Below are 21,754 nucleotides of genomic sequence, written 5' to 3' on the forward strand. Positions count from 1 at the left end.
CCTCTAAGACTGAATAATACTCTATTGTACATGTATACCACATTTCGCTTATCCAGTCATCCATTAGTGGAGACTTGGGTTGCTTCTGCCTCTTGGCTGTTGTGAACAGTGCTGCTCTGAACATGGGTGTGCAAATATCTTTTGAAGATCCTGCTTTCAATTCTTTTGGATATATGTCCATAAGTAGCATCACTATGTCTATGGTCATTCTATTTTTAATTTTTGAGAAAATGTCATATTGTTTTCCAATGTGCCTGCACCATTTTACATTCCCACCAACAGGGCACAGGGTTCTAATACCTCTACCTCTTGTTATTTACTGTTGTGATTTTATTTGCGGGGCAGATAGTAGCTATCCTAATGAGTGCGAGGTGATATCTCATTGAAGTTTTGATTTGCATTTCCTTAATGAATATGATGTTAAGCATCTTTTAATATGCTTGTTGGCCATTTCTATGGCATCTTAGAAGAGCTCTTTATTCACATCCTTTGCCCATTTGTAAATCTGGTTATTTGCTTTTTGTTGTTGAGTTGTAGGAGTTCTTTATATATTCTGGATATTAACCCCATATTAGATATACAATTTGTAAATATTTTCTCCCACTCTGTAGGTTGACTTTTTATTCTGTTGTGTTCTTTGATGCACAGAGGTTTTTGATATAGTTCAATTTGCCTATTTTTATTTTTGTTGCCTGTGTTTTTGATGTTATATCCAGGAAATCCTTGCCATATCTAGTGTCATGAAGCTTTCCCCCAACTGTGTTTTCTTCTAAGAGTTTTAGGTCTTATGTTTAGATCTTTGATCCATTTTGAGTTAATTTTTGTATATGGTGTAAGATGTGTCCAACTTTATTTTTTTTGCATGTCTTAAACAATATTCTTTTAAACAAAAGTTTTAAACATGGTTGACATTTCCAATTAAAATCCAAGTTTAAGTCTCCTGATGTAAACCGAATTTAAGTGTGTGTTTCTTTTGGTTTTTACTGTGTATTTATTAAAAGTAGCCTCAATAAAATATCTTAATAGGACTGTAAAATCAGCTTGTTGCCTGACCTTGGAAAAATACCTCACACTTTAGAAGTGTAGCTCTTAAACCTGGGTTCATAGTGAAATTTCCCTTAGAGCTTTTTAAAAGTCTTGAGGCCAAAAAAAAAGCCAAAAAAAGAAGACAAAAGGGAATTCCCTGGCTGTCCAGTGGCTAGGATTCTGTGATTTCACTGCCGAGGACACGGATTCGATCCCTGGTTGGGGGACTAAGATCCTGCAAGCTGCATGGCGTTGCCCAAAAAAAAAATCTTGAGGCCTGAAGTACACTTTTAAAGATCTAATTCAATAGGTCAAGTCTAGGATTGGACTCAGGCATCTGTATAATTTGCAAAATCTGAAGTTGATTCTGATAATTAGACAGCTTTAAGTCTAGACAGCTCACAGTCCTAGGATATTCCAAGACTATTAGCTTCTTTTCCCTTGGAAGGAAAACATTTCTAATTCTTTTTTTTTTTTTTTTTTGCGGTACGCGGGCCTCTCAGTGTTGTGGCCTCTCGCATTGTGGAGCACAGGCTCCGGACGCGCAGGCTCAGCGGCCATGGCTCACGGGCCCAGCCGCTCCGCGGCATGTGGGATCTTCCCGGACCAGGGCACGAACCCGTGTCCCCTGCATCGGCAGGCGGACTCTCAACCACTGCGCCACCAGGGAAACCTCTAATTCATTTTTAAAGTGACATTGAGAATTATGTAAAGTTCTGTCTTATACTCTAATGAATTAAAGAGATTCTACATCTATTATCCTGCTAATAATCTGGGTAACAATGTGTTAGCATGGAAGGTGTCTCTTTCATAATTTCCTACTGACGGTGGTAACTTTAATTTGATAGAAGCATCAGCTCAAGAGAAAAATGTATTAGAAAGGAAACATATCACATCTGATGTTGAAAACAGTCCATTAGCAGAGTCTGATTTTCCACTGTTTTTGCTGAGTGCTGTCTGGGAAAGAAGTAAGGAGAGAGTGTGACTGGATGAGCATAGAGACGACTCTGATTAGTAGCATCAACTTGTGCTACTATTTTATTTCATCAGAATCTCCTTCCCAGTGCAAACCGCTGGAATTACATCTTCCAGGGTGGCTGATTTGGTACCTGGAGAACCATGGCTTACTTTCGGCAGATTGAATATGTCTAGGTAGAGCTAGGGAATGATCTGGCCTTGGAAAGCCCAGATAACTACTTCCAGTTTTCTGTGGTAACTGACATATCAGGGTGCTCTGGGAAACGGTGGGGAGAGTAGTGACCCTTCTCGTGATCGACTCACAGCCTGGAAAGCTGCTCGTTTCTATCAAAATGACAGGAGGCAGGTTTATCCATTATTTATAATTTACTGAGTACCATCCAAAGTGTATATTGCTTTAGAGACCAGAGCAGACACCACAGCATCTACTGGAAAGGGGAAGACGATTGATTGAAATCTGCGGAAGTCCCCACAGACACAGTTCCCCGGAACGGTGATGACAATTAGACCAAGGTGGCGTGGGACTTCACGGACAGAACAGACTCAGCTCAGATGAAACCAGAGCCCTAATTTTCTGAAATGTTAGGAATTCCCTTCTTTGAGATCTCAAGAAATCTTAATTACTTTGCCCTTCTTTGTGTCTTATGTTCTCATAATATCCTTGAATCTAAAGTCAAGCAAAAGCATGTTGAACAACGTAAGTAAGGGGAGGAAGCTAGACTATTTTTAATGCTCAGTTCAGAGAAAACAACCTGTTGGGAAAATGAGGTTGTTTTCTTTGTCAACACCCACCTTGGGAGCATGGTATTTTACTGTTTCTTGTATTTTACTGTGCGAAGGGCAGGTGGTGCCAAGATGGCCAAAGGATTGTCCCATCTTTAAGTACTTCTGAAGTGGAAGACAGTTACATACAAAGATGTAAAATATGACATAGAGAGATTATAAGAGTGTTAAGTAGAGTGCAGGTAATTACCTGGGATAATTGGGAAAGGATTTCCCCCCCTTTTTTTTTTACTGTAAATATTTTTTTATTGAAATATAGTTGATTTACAATACCGTGTCAGTTTCAGGTGTACAGCACAGTGATTCAGTTTTACATACATATGTATCTTTTTTTTTCCAGATTCTTTTCCCTTATAGGTTATTGCAAAATACTGAGTAGAGTTCCCTGTGTTATACAGTAGGTCCTTGTAGGATTTCCTCTGTCTATCCACAGTACTTAGCACACAGTATGTGCCCAATACCTATATGTTACTAAATGTAGAATACGATACTAACTCTGTTTTGTCTTGGATATATTCTCCTCTGGTTCATTCCCAGGGCCTTGGTGTTTTCTTAGGACCATGGGCTGGGGATTCAATGTGCTTAAATTCTTCTATTTGAGTCACAAAGTATACTGACATCACATCGTCTTAGAAATAGACCCTCCTACAACTCCCATAACTCTTTGGAAATAAGCAATGCATAGGCTGTCCCCGATGTCTGTGTTTGCTGGTGATTACATTCTCCTCATTGATTCTCAGTGTTGGAAGGCCCCTTAAGTTCCCCACTCTCCTCCAACATTTGAATCTTCCCTCCAACATCCCTGTCAAGTTGTCACCCATCCCAGGCTCGATAACTTCCAGTGATAGGCTGCTCTTTTCATGCCTCGGCATCCCTTCTATCTCTGACAACTCTATTAGCAATGCCTTCCCTCCGTTGGGCCAAGATCTGTCTCCCTAACATTCCCACTCCTTGGGGGCCCTATAGAGTCAGTTTAATCCTGTTTCCCTCCCGGTTTCTAGAGGCAGCGCTCATGTCTCTCTGAATTTTCTCTTCCTGGGCCGTTCATCCCCCTTCTCTTTGTGTTCTACGTATGACATGCATTCCAGTCAACTCAACTAGAATCTTCTGAGTGCTATGTGCTTCACAACACACTGAAGATAGGATGTGTGTCTCTATTTAAATGTGGACACGTCTTCTCCAAGGAGCCTAAGATGTGTATAGTTTTTGTTTTTATTTTTTCATTTTCTTGGGATGGGAAAATGGTGGGGAAGGCAACCAGGAGTGGAGGATTTTATTAATCTTGTGACAGCATTTTTAGTGTCAGAAGAGAAATAAAGAAATTGCAATTAAATCTCCAATCCCAAAAGAAAACATCGTAAAATAAATTACATGCCTAGGCTTAGATTTAAGAAACAGAATTATTGACCCCTTCAGGATGTTCTGCCAGTTCAAGGGGACTTCGAAGACCATTTTATTTAAGAATGTTGGAAATAATAGGCCTGAATTGTGAAGGAAAAAAAATCCTATGTTTTCCACACTGAAGCTCCTTTATGTAAGGCTGAAATTAAACTTTAAAACTTTAACCTAGACTCCAAAAGTGCACTTACATTCTCCACTTCAAAGAAAAACATACCTGTAAGTGGTCTTATTCACTACTTAAATAAAAAAGGACAGCCTGTATTTACATAAGAGAAAAAAACCTCTTTCCCTTGAAGTAAAACTTTCAATAGAAAAAAATGTAGACTATAAAAACAGGCAACAGTTTTCACTTCCTTAGCAGGTAAGTGGAACCATGATGCCCTTCTTGCATGAATCTACATTAAATTACTTACCTTTACGTAACGTTAAGCAAGAAACTAAAGTGTAAATCAGTTGCCAGTATTTATTGTCCTTCACAAAGTGCATGGCCCCAAACCAAATGCTGCAGGCGATATGAACATAAAAACATCTATTGCAGGTGATTTGATGACATTTTAATGGATTTTTAGGTTCAGCACATAGGAGACTGGTAATTCAAACAAGAGAAACCAGAAGCAACTGTTTCTAATAAAAATTTGCAAACATTGTCCCCTAACCATTACATATGAATAATTTGGTAAATTTGTATTTAAATAATTTCTATCTTTGTTGATCTGTGGGTTGGGGGAGAGACAGCACGAAATCATGGGAAATACTCAGAACGGATGTCAGGGCATCTAGCTCAGTCTCCTCTCGGTTTCCGGCTGGAAGTGTGGATTTAGAGCAGACATTTACCAGTCTGGCCTCTGCAGGTTCATCTGTAACTTGACAACAGTTAAGCTGGATGATCTTGAAGGCTCCTTCTAAGCTTCTTTATTCCATTCTCCATTTACTGCTCAATCAGTCATTTATGCTGTGTTTCCATGTGATCTCACTTCCTCTCTTTATGTTTTAGCAACTTGTTCATTTAAAAAAGTCAACAGCTGATGGAAACTATATATTTGGTGGTGAGCACACTGTTGTATATACAGAAGTAGAAATACAATGTGCACATGAAACTTACATGATGTTATAAACCAAGGTTACTTCAATAAAAAAATTTCCCCAGAAGTCAACAGTTGACTAAATTCATCTAAGAGAGCACGAGTCCTCAGCTTAGCATTTTCCTTCCCCTATTCTACAAAGAAAATATGAATTGTCTGATAGGGAGAAATATAAGGACATGGTTAATTTATCCCCAAAAGCTCTATTTCCATATGTAAAAAATAGGGTGGAGATATCAAAAAAAATGTCTTTACCTTCAAAGAATTGACTTGGATGTGATTGACTTTGGTCTCTCCTAATGTGTGTGCAATGATTATACCCTTAGCTTCCTTTGCTAATGAGATGGAGTGAAGTAAAATGGAATCACAAGGACTCAATCCCTTTGGGACCTCAGAGTAAGTGGCTGAGAAAAACAGGAGAAACGTGACCTTAGAGTGATGGATAGGCAATCACGTCTCCCAACCTGGCAGAGGTTCAGGACAGTCATAAATGCACTTCTCCAAAGTGAGTTTCACAGTCCCATGAGCTGCTCCTTGAAAGTGTGTCATGGTCAAGTGTTTTTTTTGACTCAAGAAACCCTGACTACCATACTCCTCTAGAGGTACGCCAACGCAGTTGGCATATTATAAGCTCCCAAAACTGTTTTTGAATGGAAGGAATGCTTAGCTTCCTGTCTCCAAAACTTGATCACAGAAACTGTTTTTTTCTCAGAATACCTATTAACATTCCATGGAACTAAGGCTCTGCAGAAGTTCTTGGGGGAAATGCTGGAAAAGTTCATCTTCCTCTTTTACCCGGGGAGGTTAGCCAGCCCGGTATTTAGGTGTCATTTCTTGGCTCTAAGGGAACATGCCTAACTCCCTAGCTACATTTAAACTATTCAGTACTGTTTCTAAAATACTGATGTTTTGGACCCATCCCAAACCAATTAAATCAGGATCTCCGGGGTGGGACCCGCACGTTGGCATTTTTTTAAATAACTCCCTGGGTGATTCTTGCATTTATCTAGGGCTGAGAACCACCAGCTAAAGAAACCATAGAACATTTGTGGGTGCTGACAAGGCCTTGCTAACAAGTGGGTTGCTACTCACTACCAGAGAACCATATACCTTAATTATGCACCTCAATTAAACTCCATTTTAAAAGCCCTGGGGGCTAGGGGATAATATAATTTATGTAGGAAATAAGCACAATCAGTCAGTTTCCTTTTTTTTTTTTTTTTTTTTTTTTTTTTTTTGCGGTACGCGGGCCTCTCACTGTTGTGGCCTCTCCCGTTGCGGAGCACAGGCTCCGGACGCGCAGGCTCAGCAGCCATGGCTCACGGGCACAGCCGCTCCGCAGCATGTGGGATCTTCCCAGACCGGGGCACGAACCCGTGTCCCCTGCATCGGCAGGCGGACTCTCAACCACTGCGCCACCAGGGAAGCCCAGTCAGTTTCCTTTTTCTCTGCTTCCTCAACCAGTTTGGCTAGAAAGGATAGATGCCATCAAGTTCTGGGTGCTTAAGACCCAGCTGCTTTCCTCAGGCTGAGGTCTCTTCCCATGACCTATATTCAGGAGTTGTGCCACTTCAGAGAGATGAAGCATCTTCCCCTCATGGTTCTGAAAAGAACTAAGGTTTTGCAGAGAAGCCCCACAATCCTTTGCTGGTGTTCTCCAGGGTCTGTCTCCCAGCCTCCTGCCCTCATGGCTGTTCTCATGAGTGGAAGAAGGCATTTTTCCGTCTGCCACCTAAAAGAGTAGTGAGGAGTACAGACTGAGCCTCAGGCTACAGTTGGACCTAAACCTGCAGTCTCTGAATAATCCAGGAGAGAAGGAAAAGGAGGCTTGTCTTCCCTTTAAATCTTGCTGCCTGCATGCCTCCCAGAGGCCGGAAAGCAGAACTGAGGTTGATAACAGTGGCATCTCTATGCTATCCGGAAAATCAAAGGTACATGAGACCAAACACCCACTGGAATGATGCAACATAACAAAATAATAGGAACAATAGCCCAAACTATTTCAACCTTTACACACACCAAAAACTTCTCCAGATAGAAAGTTGAAATTTGACGAAGAAAAATCAGCTTTTGCTTTAATTATCTAAATGATGATGGTAGAGTATTTTCTCTTGATTTTCAGTCTTCTAGCTTGTAGTATAATAGTATCTACTACTTCCAGCTTTTTGTATCCCAAAAGAAAGCTAGAAGAATCCGTCCTTAGTTGTCAGACACAACTGAGTGAGGCAGTCCTCAGTGGCAAATAGGAATGAGACTTTTATTTTCCTTTTAATCCTGTTAAATCAGTGTTCCCTTAGTAGGTGGAAAGGATGTGTTTGAGCCCAGGCCCAACTCTTTTTTTTAAATTCAAGTACAGTTGACTTACAATATTATATTAGTTTCACGTGTACAGCACAGTGATTCAGTATTTTTACAGATTATACTTTATTAAATGTTATTATAAGATAATGACTGTAATTCCCTGTGCTCTACAGTATATCCTTGTTGCTTATCTATTTTATACAAAGTAGTTTTATCTCTTAATCCTATAACCCTAACTTGCCCCTCCCCCCTTCCCTGTACCCTCTGGTAACCACTAGTTTGTTTTCTGTATCCGTGAGTCTGTTTCTCTTTTGCTATAGTCATCCGTTTGTATTATTTTTTAGATTCCACATATAAGTGATCTCATACAGTATTTGTCTTTCTCTGTCTTTGTTTCACTAAGCATGATATTCTCTAGGTTCATCCACATTGCTGCAAATGGGAGGTTTTAATTTTGTGTGTGTGGCTAATACATACCACATCTTCTTGGTCCATTTGTCTGTTGATGGACAGTTGGGTTGCTTCCATATGTTGGCAATTATAAATAATGATGCTATGAACATCGGGGTACATGTATCTTTTTGCACCAGTGCTCTCGTTTTTTTTTCCTGGATATATACCCAGGAGTGGAATTGCTGGATCATACTGATAGCTCTATTTTTAGTTTTTTGAGAAACCTCCATATGGTTTTCCACCAATTTACATTCCCATCAATAGTGTATAAGGGTTTCCTTTTCTCCACATCATCACCAGCATTTGTTATTTGCAGACTTTTTGATGATAGCCATTCTGACAGGTGTGGGGTGATGTCTCCTTGTTGTTTTGATTTGAATTGCTCTAATAATTAGCAATGTTGAGCATCTTTTCATGTGCCAGGCCCAACTCTTGCCAAGATAGGAAGAATTCAGGGGAAGATTCCATAGGAATTTGCTTTAGGCTATGTTTTAGAAAATTGCCTGAGTGGTTTAATTTGAATTCGTTTAGACAAATCAATTAAAGTAATGATAAAACATTTCCAAAGGACAATTAGAGCAATATGGAAACAGCTTTGTACCATGTCTCTAGCGGACAAGAGAGCTGGTGAAATGTAAACCATATTTACTTAGATTAAGGAAAGTTAAGCAGCTCTTGTTCCTCTGGTATATGTTCATTCAGAATCCTATATTAACCTATATTCCAAGTAAGCACTCAAGCTTTGGAGAGTCTAAAGATAAATACGTAAGGCCTTGTCCACAAGCAAAAGAAATTCATTTAGCCAGAGGTCACAGGGAGTTTGTGAAATTTCTATTATAATTCCTCATCATTAATGTCAAATGGTTTGTAAGTATAAATACTGTTGGAGTTAAAGATGGGTTGTTAATAACACCTTATTAGCAAAATTACACAGGGAAAAAGGAGAAAGGATTATAATTTATTCTTTTTCAAATAGCAATCTCTTTTCTACCATCCTCTATTTCCTGTTTCATTTCTGTCTCAATTTCTTCATTTTTAATCCCACTGATAGAGAATACATTTTGAACTGTTGCAGTATATTTTCCTCTAAAAAGTTAAGATCTATATCTATAGGACGTATTCAGGTTAATAAAAACAGTGTTAAGTCAACAACTTGTACATGTGCACGCACACTCAAACAAACACCGTCTCCCTGTGGTATCTCTCCAGCTGCTGAGATGTGAACACACTTTAACACTTAGGGGGAAAGTCAAAAGTAGAGCTTCACCTCTGGATCCAGCAAACAGCCAATTTGAAGAGATGGTTTATGTGGAAGAAAGATGCTCTAAAGAATGTTAATTAGGAAGTCTAGCAAAATAGGAGTTTTTAAAACCACGAATAAAATTAAGAAGATGACTGTTAAATATAAGTTACATTTTCTAGAACATCAGGTGCGTAAACTTCAACAGTCTGGATTTTCTCAGCAGGTGTCTGTCAGAACCCTGCTCCTCAGGGTGAAATAGGAAAATTAAATCAATGAGCTGGAATCTGCGTAGACAGAGAGAGAATAGTTCAAGGTAAATGGAGTTCTAAGCCTGACTAGCTATGATCTGAAGCTCACATTTTGATCCTCCCTTTATGGTTTAGACTTACTGATTTGGTGTGCCTTTTCCCTAAGAATTGCTTGAGTCAACTCTCTCCCTCTCTCAACATACTGCAAACAGATATGTTTTCCTTAATCTTTCCTAAATTTCACATCATTGATTTAGCCCACCAACTAAGCTTTTTACCACGTGAAGGTATTTCAGCACTTTGGTTCTGCTAACCAGTGCAGGAATTTTTCTCTCTGTTTTAATACCAGCCATTAAGTTACAAATCCATGACGCTGTCAATCACATTGTCAATTAAGATGGGGAGGAGAGTGGGATTAATGGGAAAGTCTTGCAGCACTCCACTGGAAACTGAGGACCCTTTAGCCCTTGTTAACTCAATTATTACTGAAGCCATGCAGCATTTCAGCGATCACTTCTATTTCTTAAATATTAGCCCTTAAATTAGTAATAACCCATTACATGAACAAATTGCAATAATCCCATTCAATGGAATACTTACCAGCAATAAAAAGAAATAATCTATTGATAAACACCAAAACATGGATGAATCTCAAAATTATTAGGCAAAGTGAAAACAGACAGTCATAAAAGTCTATAGACTTCATGATTCAATTTATACGACATTCGGGGGAAAAAGTAAAAACTATAGAGATAGAAATTAGAACACTGATTCCCAAGATCTGGGGGTGGGGAAAGTGCATTGACCGAAAGGGATCACGAGAAAATGTTTTGGGTAATGGTGGTCATTACACAACTGTATGGGTTTGTCAAAATTCAACGAACTATATACCTAAAAGGGCTAATATTATCGTATGTAAATTTAAAGTTGGTATACCTGATTTTTTAATATATCCCATTTTAAGAAATTCGTTAAGGACTAATTAAATGTAATTTAATAACCTAGAATTTCTAAAATCTGTCTCTTTTCTCCTACTTTAATTATTAAGGCATGTTACTCTGTTCCAGTTCACTACTTCCTCCCCATTTTCCATGAGTTTTCAAAGGTTACCTAACCACTCAAGTGTCTCAGAAACACATGCCTCTGTTTTCTTTACCCTGAAATAGGAGTTTCCTATACTTGAAAAAAAAAGTTGCAGTTCCATTAATACCATTGCCAGTTTTAAAGATTAAACTCTTTGAAAAGAAAGCGAAGTTTCTTAATTACCATTGAATCTTTCACTTGCTAACGTAGCACTCTCTCCCCCAGGCCTCTCTCTGCATTGTTCCTCTTCCTCATTCTTGGAACAGAACTTCAAACTAAATCCTATAGGCCTGGGCAACAGAGTCTCCTGAATGAAACCGAGGAAACTTTAGTCTTTGCTAAGTCAATTATTCCATACACGGGAGTCCCACCTCTTCATCCTCAAGGCTGCTGCCTCCTGGAAATGATAAATGCCCAGATGCTGGCAGCAGATGATGTCAGGTAGAGTGTAGGTTGACAATAGGAGCACTCTACCTCAGTCCTGTTTGTTTTAGTTGTTGCTGTTGCCTGGTGGTTTGGTTTTATTTTGTAACAACCCTTCATATTTTTCTTTTCTTAAGATTAGACTCTAACTTTCTTTTAAAATTTAATTTCATTTATTTATATTTTATTTTTGCCTGTGTTGGGTCTTCGTTGCTGCGCGTGGGCTTTTCTCTAGTTGTGGCGAGTGGGGGCTGCTCTTTGATGCGGTGTGCCGGCTTCTCACTGCGGTGGCTTCTCTTGTTGTGGATCATGGGCTCCAGACACACGGGCTTCAGTAGTTGTAGCACACGGGCTCAGTAGTTGTGGCACTTGGGCTCTAGGGTGCGCGGGCTCAGTAGTTGTGGTGCACGGGCTTAGTTGCTCCGTGGCATGTGGGATCTTCCCAGACCAGGGATCAAACCCGTGTCCCCTGCATTGGCAGGCGGATTCTTAACCTTTGCACCACCAGGGAAGTCCAAGACTCTTACTTTTGATTACCAGTTTATGGTAAGAACTCAAGCCACAGATTGTTGGAGATACATATAACATCTTATTTGCCACTTACATTAAAATCTAGGATACTTCGATGATCACTTATGCTCTAAGTGATATGGCTGCATATAGCTCCCACTTTGATGATCAGATCTTGCCCTCACTTATTTTCTTCCCATTGTCTTCTCTGGGCTCTAGTTTTACACTTTTGGTGGGGAATGTTACTCCTTTCTCCTCAGAATTCTATTTAAGTTTTCTCATCACTTTGGCAAGTTTCTATCCTTTGGCAGGAGCACATCTTTTTCAATATCTTAATCAAGGGAACAGGAAACTAACTCCTTTTTTTCCAATATCATCCAAGATACTTTGAAGGTTGAGTGATTTTTAGATTGGCTGAAAAAAAAAAAGAGGGAGGACAAACAAAGGTACACAAGCAGGAATGACCATCGTAGGTTTGAGGATAGAGAAGAGATAAGCCTTTCAAAAATAAAATAATAGAACATATGATTATAAAGGGTGAAGGAAGGAGAGCTGGAAAATGCAAATACACTAAGAAATCTGATACAACATTTGTATTGTCCGCCACTGTTCAGCAAAATGTTTTAAACGTGGCATGAAGATGATACACCTAGAACAGTGCTGATTGTCTCTCTAGCTTGTCTACTTGAGGACAAACTTTTAGATGAAGTTAAATTTAGAAGGACTTCCATATTTTGACAACCTACTTCAAACCATCATGGCTGCTGTTTAGCCCAGGTAAGATTTACTTGTGAAATGCTCTCTGATATTAATCTGATGAAAATAGATGCAAATGCCAAATATAACTTAAAGATTAAATCTGTGGCTAAAAAATATTTTCTAAGGGCAAAAGAATGACCTTATCAAAGATTTTAGAGATTTGACTATAGTGTGTTACCTTACAGATAGATGACCTTAGTTTATTTTCTGTCTAGGACTGAAAATCAGCCTCTTCTTTCTGTTTTTCTCTTATTTTTCTGCAGACTCTACATTATCCCTTTTCTCCTTTTTGTATGTCACTGTGAATGAGATATATACCTATTTTTCTGGAATGGCTGGGGCTAAAAGAAAAACATGACGTTCCCAGAAATTCTTTTAATCATTCTGTGATTTCACATTTTGTTCTGTGCTGTTCTCATATAATATTAGATTAATTATTTAGATTCATAAACCTTACCGAAAACTGCTAGAACAGAGGCTATACCTTGCTTTTAGCATCATCCTATGTAGTGTTCCATGCATAATTTTGATGTGCAGGTAATGTGAAATCAAGGACATTAACAACATTTACATAATGTTTTTTATGCAGAATGATAACACTTCGAGTCCTTACTTTTTTTTTTTTTTTTTTTTTTTTTTTTTTTTGGCGGTACGCGGGCCTCTCACTGTTGTGGCCTCTCCCGTTGCGGAGCACAGGCTCCGGACGCGCAGGCTCAGCGGCCGTGGCTCACGGGCCCAGCCGCCCTGCGGCATGTGGGATCCTCCCGGACCGGGGCACGAACCCGTGTCCCCTGCATCGGCAGGCGGACTCTCAACCACTGCGCCACCAGGGAAGCCCAAGTCCTTACTTTTCTTATGTTGACTGTTTCACAGTTTGAGACTTATCTGTTGAGATAAGTGCTTTTTCAACATCTATAACCTTCTGTCATGTCCTTGGTTTTAAGAAGTGTGCCCTAAGCATTATACCAGTGAATTGAAGCTTAGTGCTGGAAAGAAACTTGCAGATGTTTTCGTCAGACTGTTGTCGTCTTACAAGGCTACATAACTTCCCACAAATCACACAGTGCCCAAGGTTGAAGGCAGTGTGAAGAACTCTGTGCAAGGAGGTCTCAATCCAGGGCAAAGGTGACAGTGCAGTTTACTAAAGACCAGGTACATATTTCAGAAGTAAGGAAGGCCATCAGTCAAGAAGGGATGCCAGCCTGAGAATTTTTCATTATGGCAACCACTCTTCTCAACATGGAAAAGTAAAACATTTATACAGACACATCTACTTTGTATCTGGCCTTTTAGAACCCTGGTCTTAGACAGGAAAGTGAGGAGGAATGATCTTCCAGGTCTAACAAGTCTGCCCATAGAACAAAGTTAAGTTAGAGAAGCTGAGCTAAAACTGCCAACAGAATGCGATTTCTCACAGAGAAGGTGTAAAACGCACCCACAGCCTGAGAGGAACATAGATAAGCACAGAGGCAGTATGGAATTTCTCAGGCAGATTATTTAACATTTCTGGATATCAGTTTCTTCACCTGTAAAATGGAAATAATAATACTTACTTCTTACAGTTGTTGACAGGATTTTGTGAGGGAGTACAGAATAAAGCAGTTAGAACAGGGCCTGGCATGTGGTCAGGACTCAAATATTGGCTATTAACCTTAATGTTTACCCAAGTGGAACTAAATTCTCTATATTCGGCCTAGATGAAAAGGGGAGTCACAACTGAGAGAACACGGCAATAGAGAGGAAAAACAGATTATCTAATGGTACGAGGAGCCCTGAACAGGAGTAAAACAAGAGAAAAGAGGCAGTTTTTGCCCAGGGCCAAGCATCTAGACACTAATAGATGGCTTCATTTGGTTCTTTTTTGCAGGTGCCGCCATGATTAGTTCTTCTAGCACTTCAGTTAATTCCATTTATGTCCTTCCTCCCTGATTAAGTCCTAAAACATTTGGATTCCCCTCTACTTATAGCATTGGAGAAATAGAGCTGAAGTCAGTTTTCCTGCTCAGCAATGCAACGTATGCATATGCTTGAACTATGATGATGCCTTATATTACAAACTTTGGTATACCTAGTTGGCAAAACATTGACCAGTCTTGTTTTCTAAATAATTGGAGACTGAAATCTTTTTTTCTTTTTAACATATGTTAATTATGACTTAGGCATAGGGCAGGCTTTGTAAAATGTCTGGATGAAAGATGGTGGCAACCTATAAAATATAAAGGATATGCAGAAAAGTTTACTCTCAGCGTGAACGTTCCACAGCCAACAATAGCTACCATTTATTGGAGCACTTCCTAAAAGTCTGGCATCGTCTTGAGTCTTATGTGTGTATTAACAGAGCAACAGCTCCATGTGCTAATCTTATTATTATCACCACTGAGGCATATCAATAGGCTGCCTGAGATCCTAAATCCCTCATCTGCAATATTTTAAGATCTTGTAATTTTTGCCCCTAAAGATTACATACCCTGGGCTTCCCTGGTGGCGCAATGGTTGAGAGTCTGCCTGCCGATGCAGGGGACGCAGGTTCGTGCCCCGGTCCGGGAAGATCCCACATGCCGTGGGGCGGCTGGGCCCGTGAGCCATGGCCGCTGAGCCTGCGCGTCCGGAGCCTGTGCTCCGCAACAGGATAGGCCACAACAGTGAGAGGCCCGCGTACCACAAAAAAAAAAAAAAAAAAAAAAGGTTACATACCCTAAGAAGGATAATTAGCTAGTTAACAGATTGTGAAGGATGGTACTATTTGATTTTAAAACTGCTAATGGGACTTTCCTGGTGGCGCAGTGGTCAAGAATCTGCCTGCCAATGCAGGGGACACGGGTTTGATCCCTGGTCCGGGAAGATCCCACATGCTGCGGAGCAACTAAGCCTGTGCGCCACAACTACTGAGCCCACTCCCCCTAGAACCCAAGTGCCACAACTACTGAAGCCTGCTTACCTAGAGCCCGTGATCCACAGCAAGAGAAGCCACCACAATGAGAAGCCCATGCACCGCAACAAAGAGTAGCCCCCACTTGCCACAGCTAGAGAAAGCCCGCACACAGCAACAAAGACTCAACGCAGCCAAAATAAATAAATAAAAATTGATTAATTTTAAAAACTGCTAATATCACAATAACTGAACAACCTAGGGCTTGTAAGCAATTAATGGCTTCATATATTGAATATACAGTATATATGCCATGCTATTTATAGATAGATATAATATATGCATGATATATGTCAGTCATGTTTTTCTATATTTTACAAGATGTGAGTTATGGGGAGAACCTGGCAGTGTCACTTCAGAAACAATGGACACAAATGAACCATCTGGGTGGGTTTTGTTCACAGAAAGAATGAATCTACACTTATGTATTTGTTCAGCTAGAGATGATATTTGTTGTGGTTGGAAGGGCTACCGACGCTGAAGTTGCTCCAACCCTCCCTATGCTGGCTCACTAGTTATGATTATTAATGAATTAGTCAGCTGCGGAAACCCCCAAAAAGAGTGGCTTGCATTAGATAGAATTTTATTTTTCTCTCATTTAGGAGACTGGAGGTGAGTAGGTTCCTGCCATCTTGTTTTGTCCTCAGCTGCACAGCTCCATAGCTATTTTGAGAGGAAATAGAAGGCACACCCTTTCCTTTTAAGCAGGTGGGAATTGCAAACATCACTTCCTCTGTGGTCTATAGTGGAAGGATTAGCTCTGTGTCTAAACTTAGCGGCAAGGAAAGCTTGGGAATGTTGTCTCCAGCGGGATGGCCTTGTGCCCAGATAGAACTCCATAACCTTGAAGAAGAGAAGAATGAAGTTAGAGGAGCAGCTAAACCCCAGGCACACTCAGCCAATTTTGATCTCTTCTCGGGTGATATATGCTTATATAAGCATACGTGCCATTCTTAAAAACGAGATGATTCCCACACAATAGAAAGTTGTATTTTCTGGCTTTCTTAATGAGATCGAGACTCAGAGTCAAGTCGTGCGTTAAACACTCAGAGCTGCTAATAATTAGTGCCTATCAAGTCTATCAGTGACGTTTTCTTCCAGATAGTCCCTGAATTTCTTACTGTTCAGAGCAATACATTGACTTGCGTCTACCGTCCCCAATGCTTGGCGCCGTTTCGGATCACAATAAATGCCTGTTTAATGGACTGTTCTGGATTAAATGGGGGGATCTGTTGCCCCGTATCATACTGCAAATTGCTTATCTCTTTTTCCTACCGCTTCTCATTTCCAGTTTGATCACTCATGGCTTTGGGACCCCAGCAATATGCGCAGCCCTAAGCACTTTCCAAACAGTCCTCAGTGAAATGCTAAACTACTTGGAAAAACACACTACTCACAAAAATGGCGGAGCGGCGGATTCTGGCCAAGGACATGGCACCTCGGAGAAAGCCCCCCTGCGGAAAACTTCAGAGGCTGCTGTGAAAGAGGGCAAAACAGAAAAGACAGACTAGCTACATCAAACAGAATCTATTTCCAGAGAGTCTTGCTGCTGATATTTTTTCTAATATATATATCATTGAGGGTGATTAATCTTCAGTGGACCAAATCTCTGCCCTCCCCCAACCCTCCATAAAAAACAAAAATGGAAATGAAAAATGAAACAAAAAAGGACAAAACCAAAAAAAAAAAAAGACCAAAAAAACAGGAAAAGAGCAGTGTAACTGTGTGATGAAATTGTCACTTTTTAATTTTATGTTATGATAAACTCCTTTTGTGCACGTAATTTATTGTTCCGAATTATATACATCACAGTTTTTAAGCACTTCTGGACTTTGGAGAGGCAGCACATGCTTTTTCACATCTAACTGTTGCACTTTCTTATCCAACTCTGTAGTTAGGGATCAGAAAGCATGACCAAACTGGACTCCACCACCAGCGCATACAGCGCCAGTCTTTCTTGACTTAATCCCCTATAACAAAACAGTGCCTCTTTCCATTAAATAGACCAATCTGGCAATCAATCCATCAATAAATGCTCTGGGAACTGAAAAGGGCAGTCATGAATCTTTGTCCTGTGAACTGACAGCAATTTAAAAATTTCGGTCACCGCTAACCCACTTAACTACCAGTGCCTTGGTGGTATTTAAAAATTCCAGAAAACTCTGTCCCCTCTTTGTGTGACTATTCCACCCCACCCTAGGTCCATTTTTTAAAGAAGAGACTCAGCAGAATATTGAAGAGAAAAAAGATGACCTCTCCTATCCATTCTCCTCACTTCCCCAACCTAACTGTTCAAGGAAACAAACTGCATATACTGGGTCAGGGCAGGCTGGATATAGGAAAGGGTAGCTTTGCCACTTGGGGTCCTGACGGAAAGCTGTGGTATTGTCTTGCCTGGAAAAGCAAGGGAATAGGAACAGCGATCTTTCCAGGAAGCCCTGCCCCTCAGAGACAGAAGAAGAGCCCAGGGAACTAATGGAGGCCCCTCAAAGTGTTAGCGGCCAATGATTGTATGGTTAAAATGACAGCCGTTATTCTTTTTCTACTTTTGTGATTCTGCTACCTGCCCGATAGCTGTGTTCTAAACCGTTAGAGGCACAGAAGCATTCAGGTCTGTGTTCAATAAAGAAAACAAAAACAGAATGATCAGAGAAGGCTTTTGCTTTTAAGATGCTTCCTTTTTTCATAGCTTGTTCTTAAGCTTTATTGTCCTGTAGTTATAATACTGAAAACAAGAGGTTCCTGGCTGCAAAGGCCAAGGGCTAATTGAATGAAAGTTCAGACCATTAAAACTTGAATGTGTCAAGAAACCTGACTGGTACCACATAGTACTAACCTTTCTACTGTTAACAGTTTTCAAAGTTCTAAGCAAATAAAGATGTAGGTCATCGTCTATGAAAAAAATCATTTAAAAAATATGTGGACTCCAGACATCGTTTAGCATGAAAATATTCTCCTCTCGTTGACATATATCAATTACTTTCAGAATGTCTCTGCCACACTATAACCCGATGAGGAATGTTATTATTTTTTTAATTGAGAGAAAATTGCTTAAGAATTTTCATCAAGAGATCACAGAAAATATTTTTACCTAACAATAATTCTTAAAATCATTCGACTTTTATCTTCAATCTTACACAGAAAAGGGGAACATAATCAATGAATATCTAAATTTTCTAGATTAAATTCAGTTAACAAAACACACTAGTAAGGAATTCTATAATAAAGGGGTTTTATAGTTACACAGTAGAAGAATTTAAAATAAAGAAAATGTAAAAGTAATGAATTGTGACTTCATGAGTTTATCTAGTTCCATTTTTTAAATTTTACCGTTATTCATGGCTTTAAATTTTTTTGAAATAAAATAGAATAAAGCTGAGATTCTGCTGCAGTTCCAAATTTCATCACAAAATAAATTGTTTCCATTTACATGAAAATTCTCATACTGTAAAATATACATGTGAAACAAAAATGAATATTTCAGTTTAATAAGTAGTAGGAAAGCTATATACACATAATGTGGGCTACTAATATTTCCTTAATGAAATTTCCACATTGACTTTTATTCCTTTTAACAATACATATGTATTTAATATGGCATTTTCATATGCATATCTGCTAAGTACTTAATGTAGTTATATACCATGTCAAATGTTTACCCATAATCAGATAAAAAATTAGATCTGGCTTATAGTACCAGCTTACTTCTCAACCCATAGTTGTGACTAGTTGGGGTTCTTAACACCACAATGGGGTGTTATTATTTATTAGCCTTGGAAACAGAAGTATAACTATAACTACAGTGCATATTATTTACCAGGATTTTGGGTGTCTTCAGAGCCTTAAATGGACAGCACCCATCATTTAACTTAACCAGCCATTAGGACATAAGTGAATTAATGGACTGGTCATGTTTAGAGTAATTATTTATTATCATATTTAATAGACATTGTTAACATACCTACTTTTGCCTTGTATATAAGGTACTCAACACTTTTTAAATAAATGAGTAAATGATGTGTGTGTGTTCTTTGTCCAAAGTGGGCCAAAGGACTTTTTACTTTTGATTTTTTTTTTTTTTTGATACCCATTGCTTCAATCTGGCTGGCTTCTTCCATGGTAATTTATGGATAACACATTTTAATGAACAGGGAAATATTTCCACTCTATCACATTAGTTGCAACTAGATGCATTTAATATAAAACAATAAAAACAAGTAGGTAAGTATCATAATTTCAACAAAAGTAAAGTTATAATTGTTATCAGTATCATAGTTTATAGTTAAGGAAGGTAGGTCACCAAAATCTGATTTTCAGTGTTACAGTCAATAATAAAGCAATGAAAAAGCTTTCCAGATTAACTACCACTGGCCAAGACAATTTGTCCAAACCTCTCATACTTACTCAAAATTAATATACTTAAACTTAGGAAAAATTGAGTCAAACTCCTATAAAAAGAAATGTTCATTTTAAGGCTGTTTCAATAACCAATTTAAATGCCACTTCTATGGCTATTTCACTAGAGTTACCATTTGACTTAAGTTTGGTGGTTCTCGAAAAATAAAGGAAAACTGAATTATTCTATATCTTCTTCTCTGGAAAGATCAGATTCCTGGGAAGATGCCTAGTCTATTCTCCTGCACCCTTCTTTTCAGATGCTTTAAAAATGGGTAATTCTTTCTGGCTTTGCAGTTCCTTTTTCCATTCCCTTCTTTGAGGGTGTGTTTTCTTCACTAAGACAGAACATGACCCTCTAGCACCTATGAGCATCCTGACCCTAGTGTGACAGTGATAAGAATTTGACTTTTGTCACCTGGCGCTTTTAAAGTAAATGTGTCAATGAATTATCCTTGTTAAAATGAGTAAAACAATATAATTTCATTACCCTATATTTTCTTCCTTTGGGGCTTCTTTGGAGGCATTTTTGACCAGTGCAATTTTTAAAATGTATCAGCATCCTTTACACAATGAATATGCCATCTCCCTACATAGGCCAGGTCAATATATGAGAGGTGGCCTGACATAGTGACTAAGAGCGTAGACTCGAAAGCCAAATAACCTGGGTTCAAATCATGGATCTTTCGTTTGCTTCTGTGTGGCCTTGGGCAAATTGCTGAACCTCTCTGGGTCTCCATTTCCCCATCTGTAAAATAAGGATAATAATAGATACCTACTCACAGAACTACTGTCAGAATCAGAGTTAATATATATAAATTGCTAAGAGCAGAATAGGGGCATGGTTAGTGCTATGTGAGTGTTAGCTATTGTCATTAATACTTAGAGTTGGGACAAACCATATTTTTTATCTAGATATCAGTTTCTCCTCAGTTTGTTGAATCCTTCCTATATGTCAGGCTCTGTCTTAGAGACTGAAGATAAAGCGAGGAAGAAAGCATTTTTCTTATGAGTTTCTCGCAGTCTCCTATGAAGATCCCAGCCATTATAATATGGTAAGTGCCCTGATGTAAATGTGCACGAGTTATCCCAATACAAACCAGACCCAGGTCCTGGGAACTGAGGGGAGGAGAGGGGAGAGGGAGAAATCAAAGGAGGGGTTGTAAAGGTGGAAGGGAAGGGAAAGGTGGAAACCAGGAAGAGGAGACTTTACGGTTCTGGGCGAATTAAAAATATTTGGGGCAGGATGTGATTTTGAAAACTAACCAATGCCATTTATATTTCTGGTTATTCCTATACCTCTGCTCCATTTTCGAGGGCACCTAACATTTTGTCCATACTGCCTCAGGGAAGGAACTTGACCCAAGGGAATGCAGGCAACAAAGGAATTGAACTTTTATACAAGTTTTCAGTTTCAAAATCCTAGGCCTTAAGGAGGACTTGAGGTTTAAAAGTATATCAGTCCGGACCTTTTTCCTTCCTCCGCACAGACACACACACACACACACACACACACACACACACACACACACAGACACACACACACAGACACACACACACACACACACACACACACACACACACACGGAGACACAGACACAGACACATTGGAGCCCATAAAACAGTTCCCAGTTTGGTGAAAGAAGGAGAGGATTAAAGAAGAATTGAAGAAAAGGTAGCTATCGTTGCATCTCTCTGAGAAGGGGCCACATCCTGGGGGTGCATCTGGTGATAGAGGGAACCACGTCTTCACCCCAGAGGAAGGTCAAGGGAGGAAGACCACCCAGCATCATGCAGAAGCAGAGGTGCTGTCTATGTGGGGTGTGTCTAGGCAGATGGTTCTCAGACAACCTCACAGGGTTTCTCCAAAGGAGATTCTCTCAACATGGCCTGGAGAGACCAGGATGATGTGTGTGGGAGCAGAAAACAAAGAAGCAGCTATTCCTGCAACCCATAGAGATACAGCAAAAAAAAAAAAGGATATTTCAGGCCCACCCAAAAGCAACCCAGGTAGTGGGCAAGCAATGCAGGTTGGACCCAGGTACACACAGGAGGAACATGACACACATGTCAATCAAAGACCAGATGGGATATTCAGATGTACCACTTGGAGTCCAGTCAGGAGGACAAAAACCTTTTT

At 39.6% G+C, this 21,754-nt stretch overlaps 1 protein-coding gene across 1 annotated transcript in view; it reads left to right on the forward strand.

Moving 5' to 3' along the window:
• TFAP2D (transcription factor AP-2 delta) overlaps positions 1–16,730 on the forward strand; it is a 54,510-nt gene extending 37,780 nt beyond the window's left edge. Inside the window, exon 8 of the mRNA XM_060164226.1 lies at positions 16,511–16,730. Within this exon, the coding sequence (XP_060020209.1) occupies positions 16,511–16,730 (220 nt within the window). The remainder of the gene's footprint in view (positions 1–16,510) is intronic.
• Positions 16,731–21,754: the final 5,024 nt, after the last annotated feature.

Source organism: Lagenorhynchus albirostris, chromosome 10, assembly GCF_949774975.1.
Source record: "Lagenorhynchus albirostris chromosome 10, mLagAlb1.1, whole genome shotgun sequence".
NCBI lineage: Eukaryota > Metazoa > Chordata > Mammalia > Artiodactyla > Delphinidae > Lagenorhynchus > Lagenorhynchus albirostris.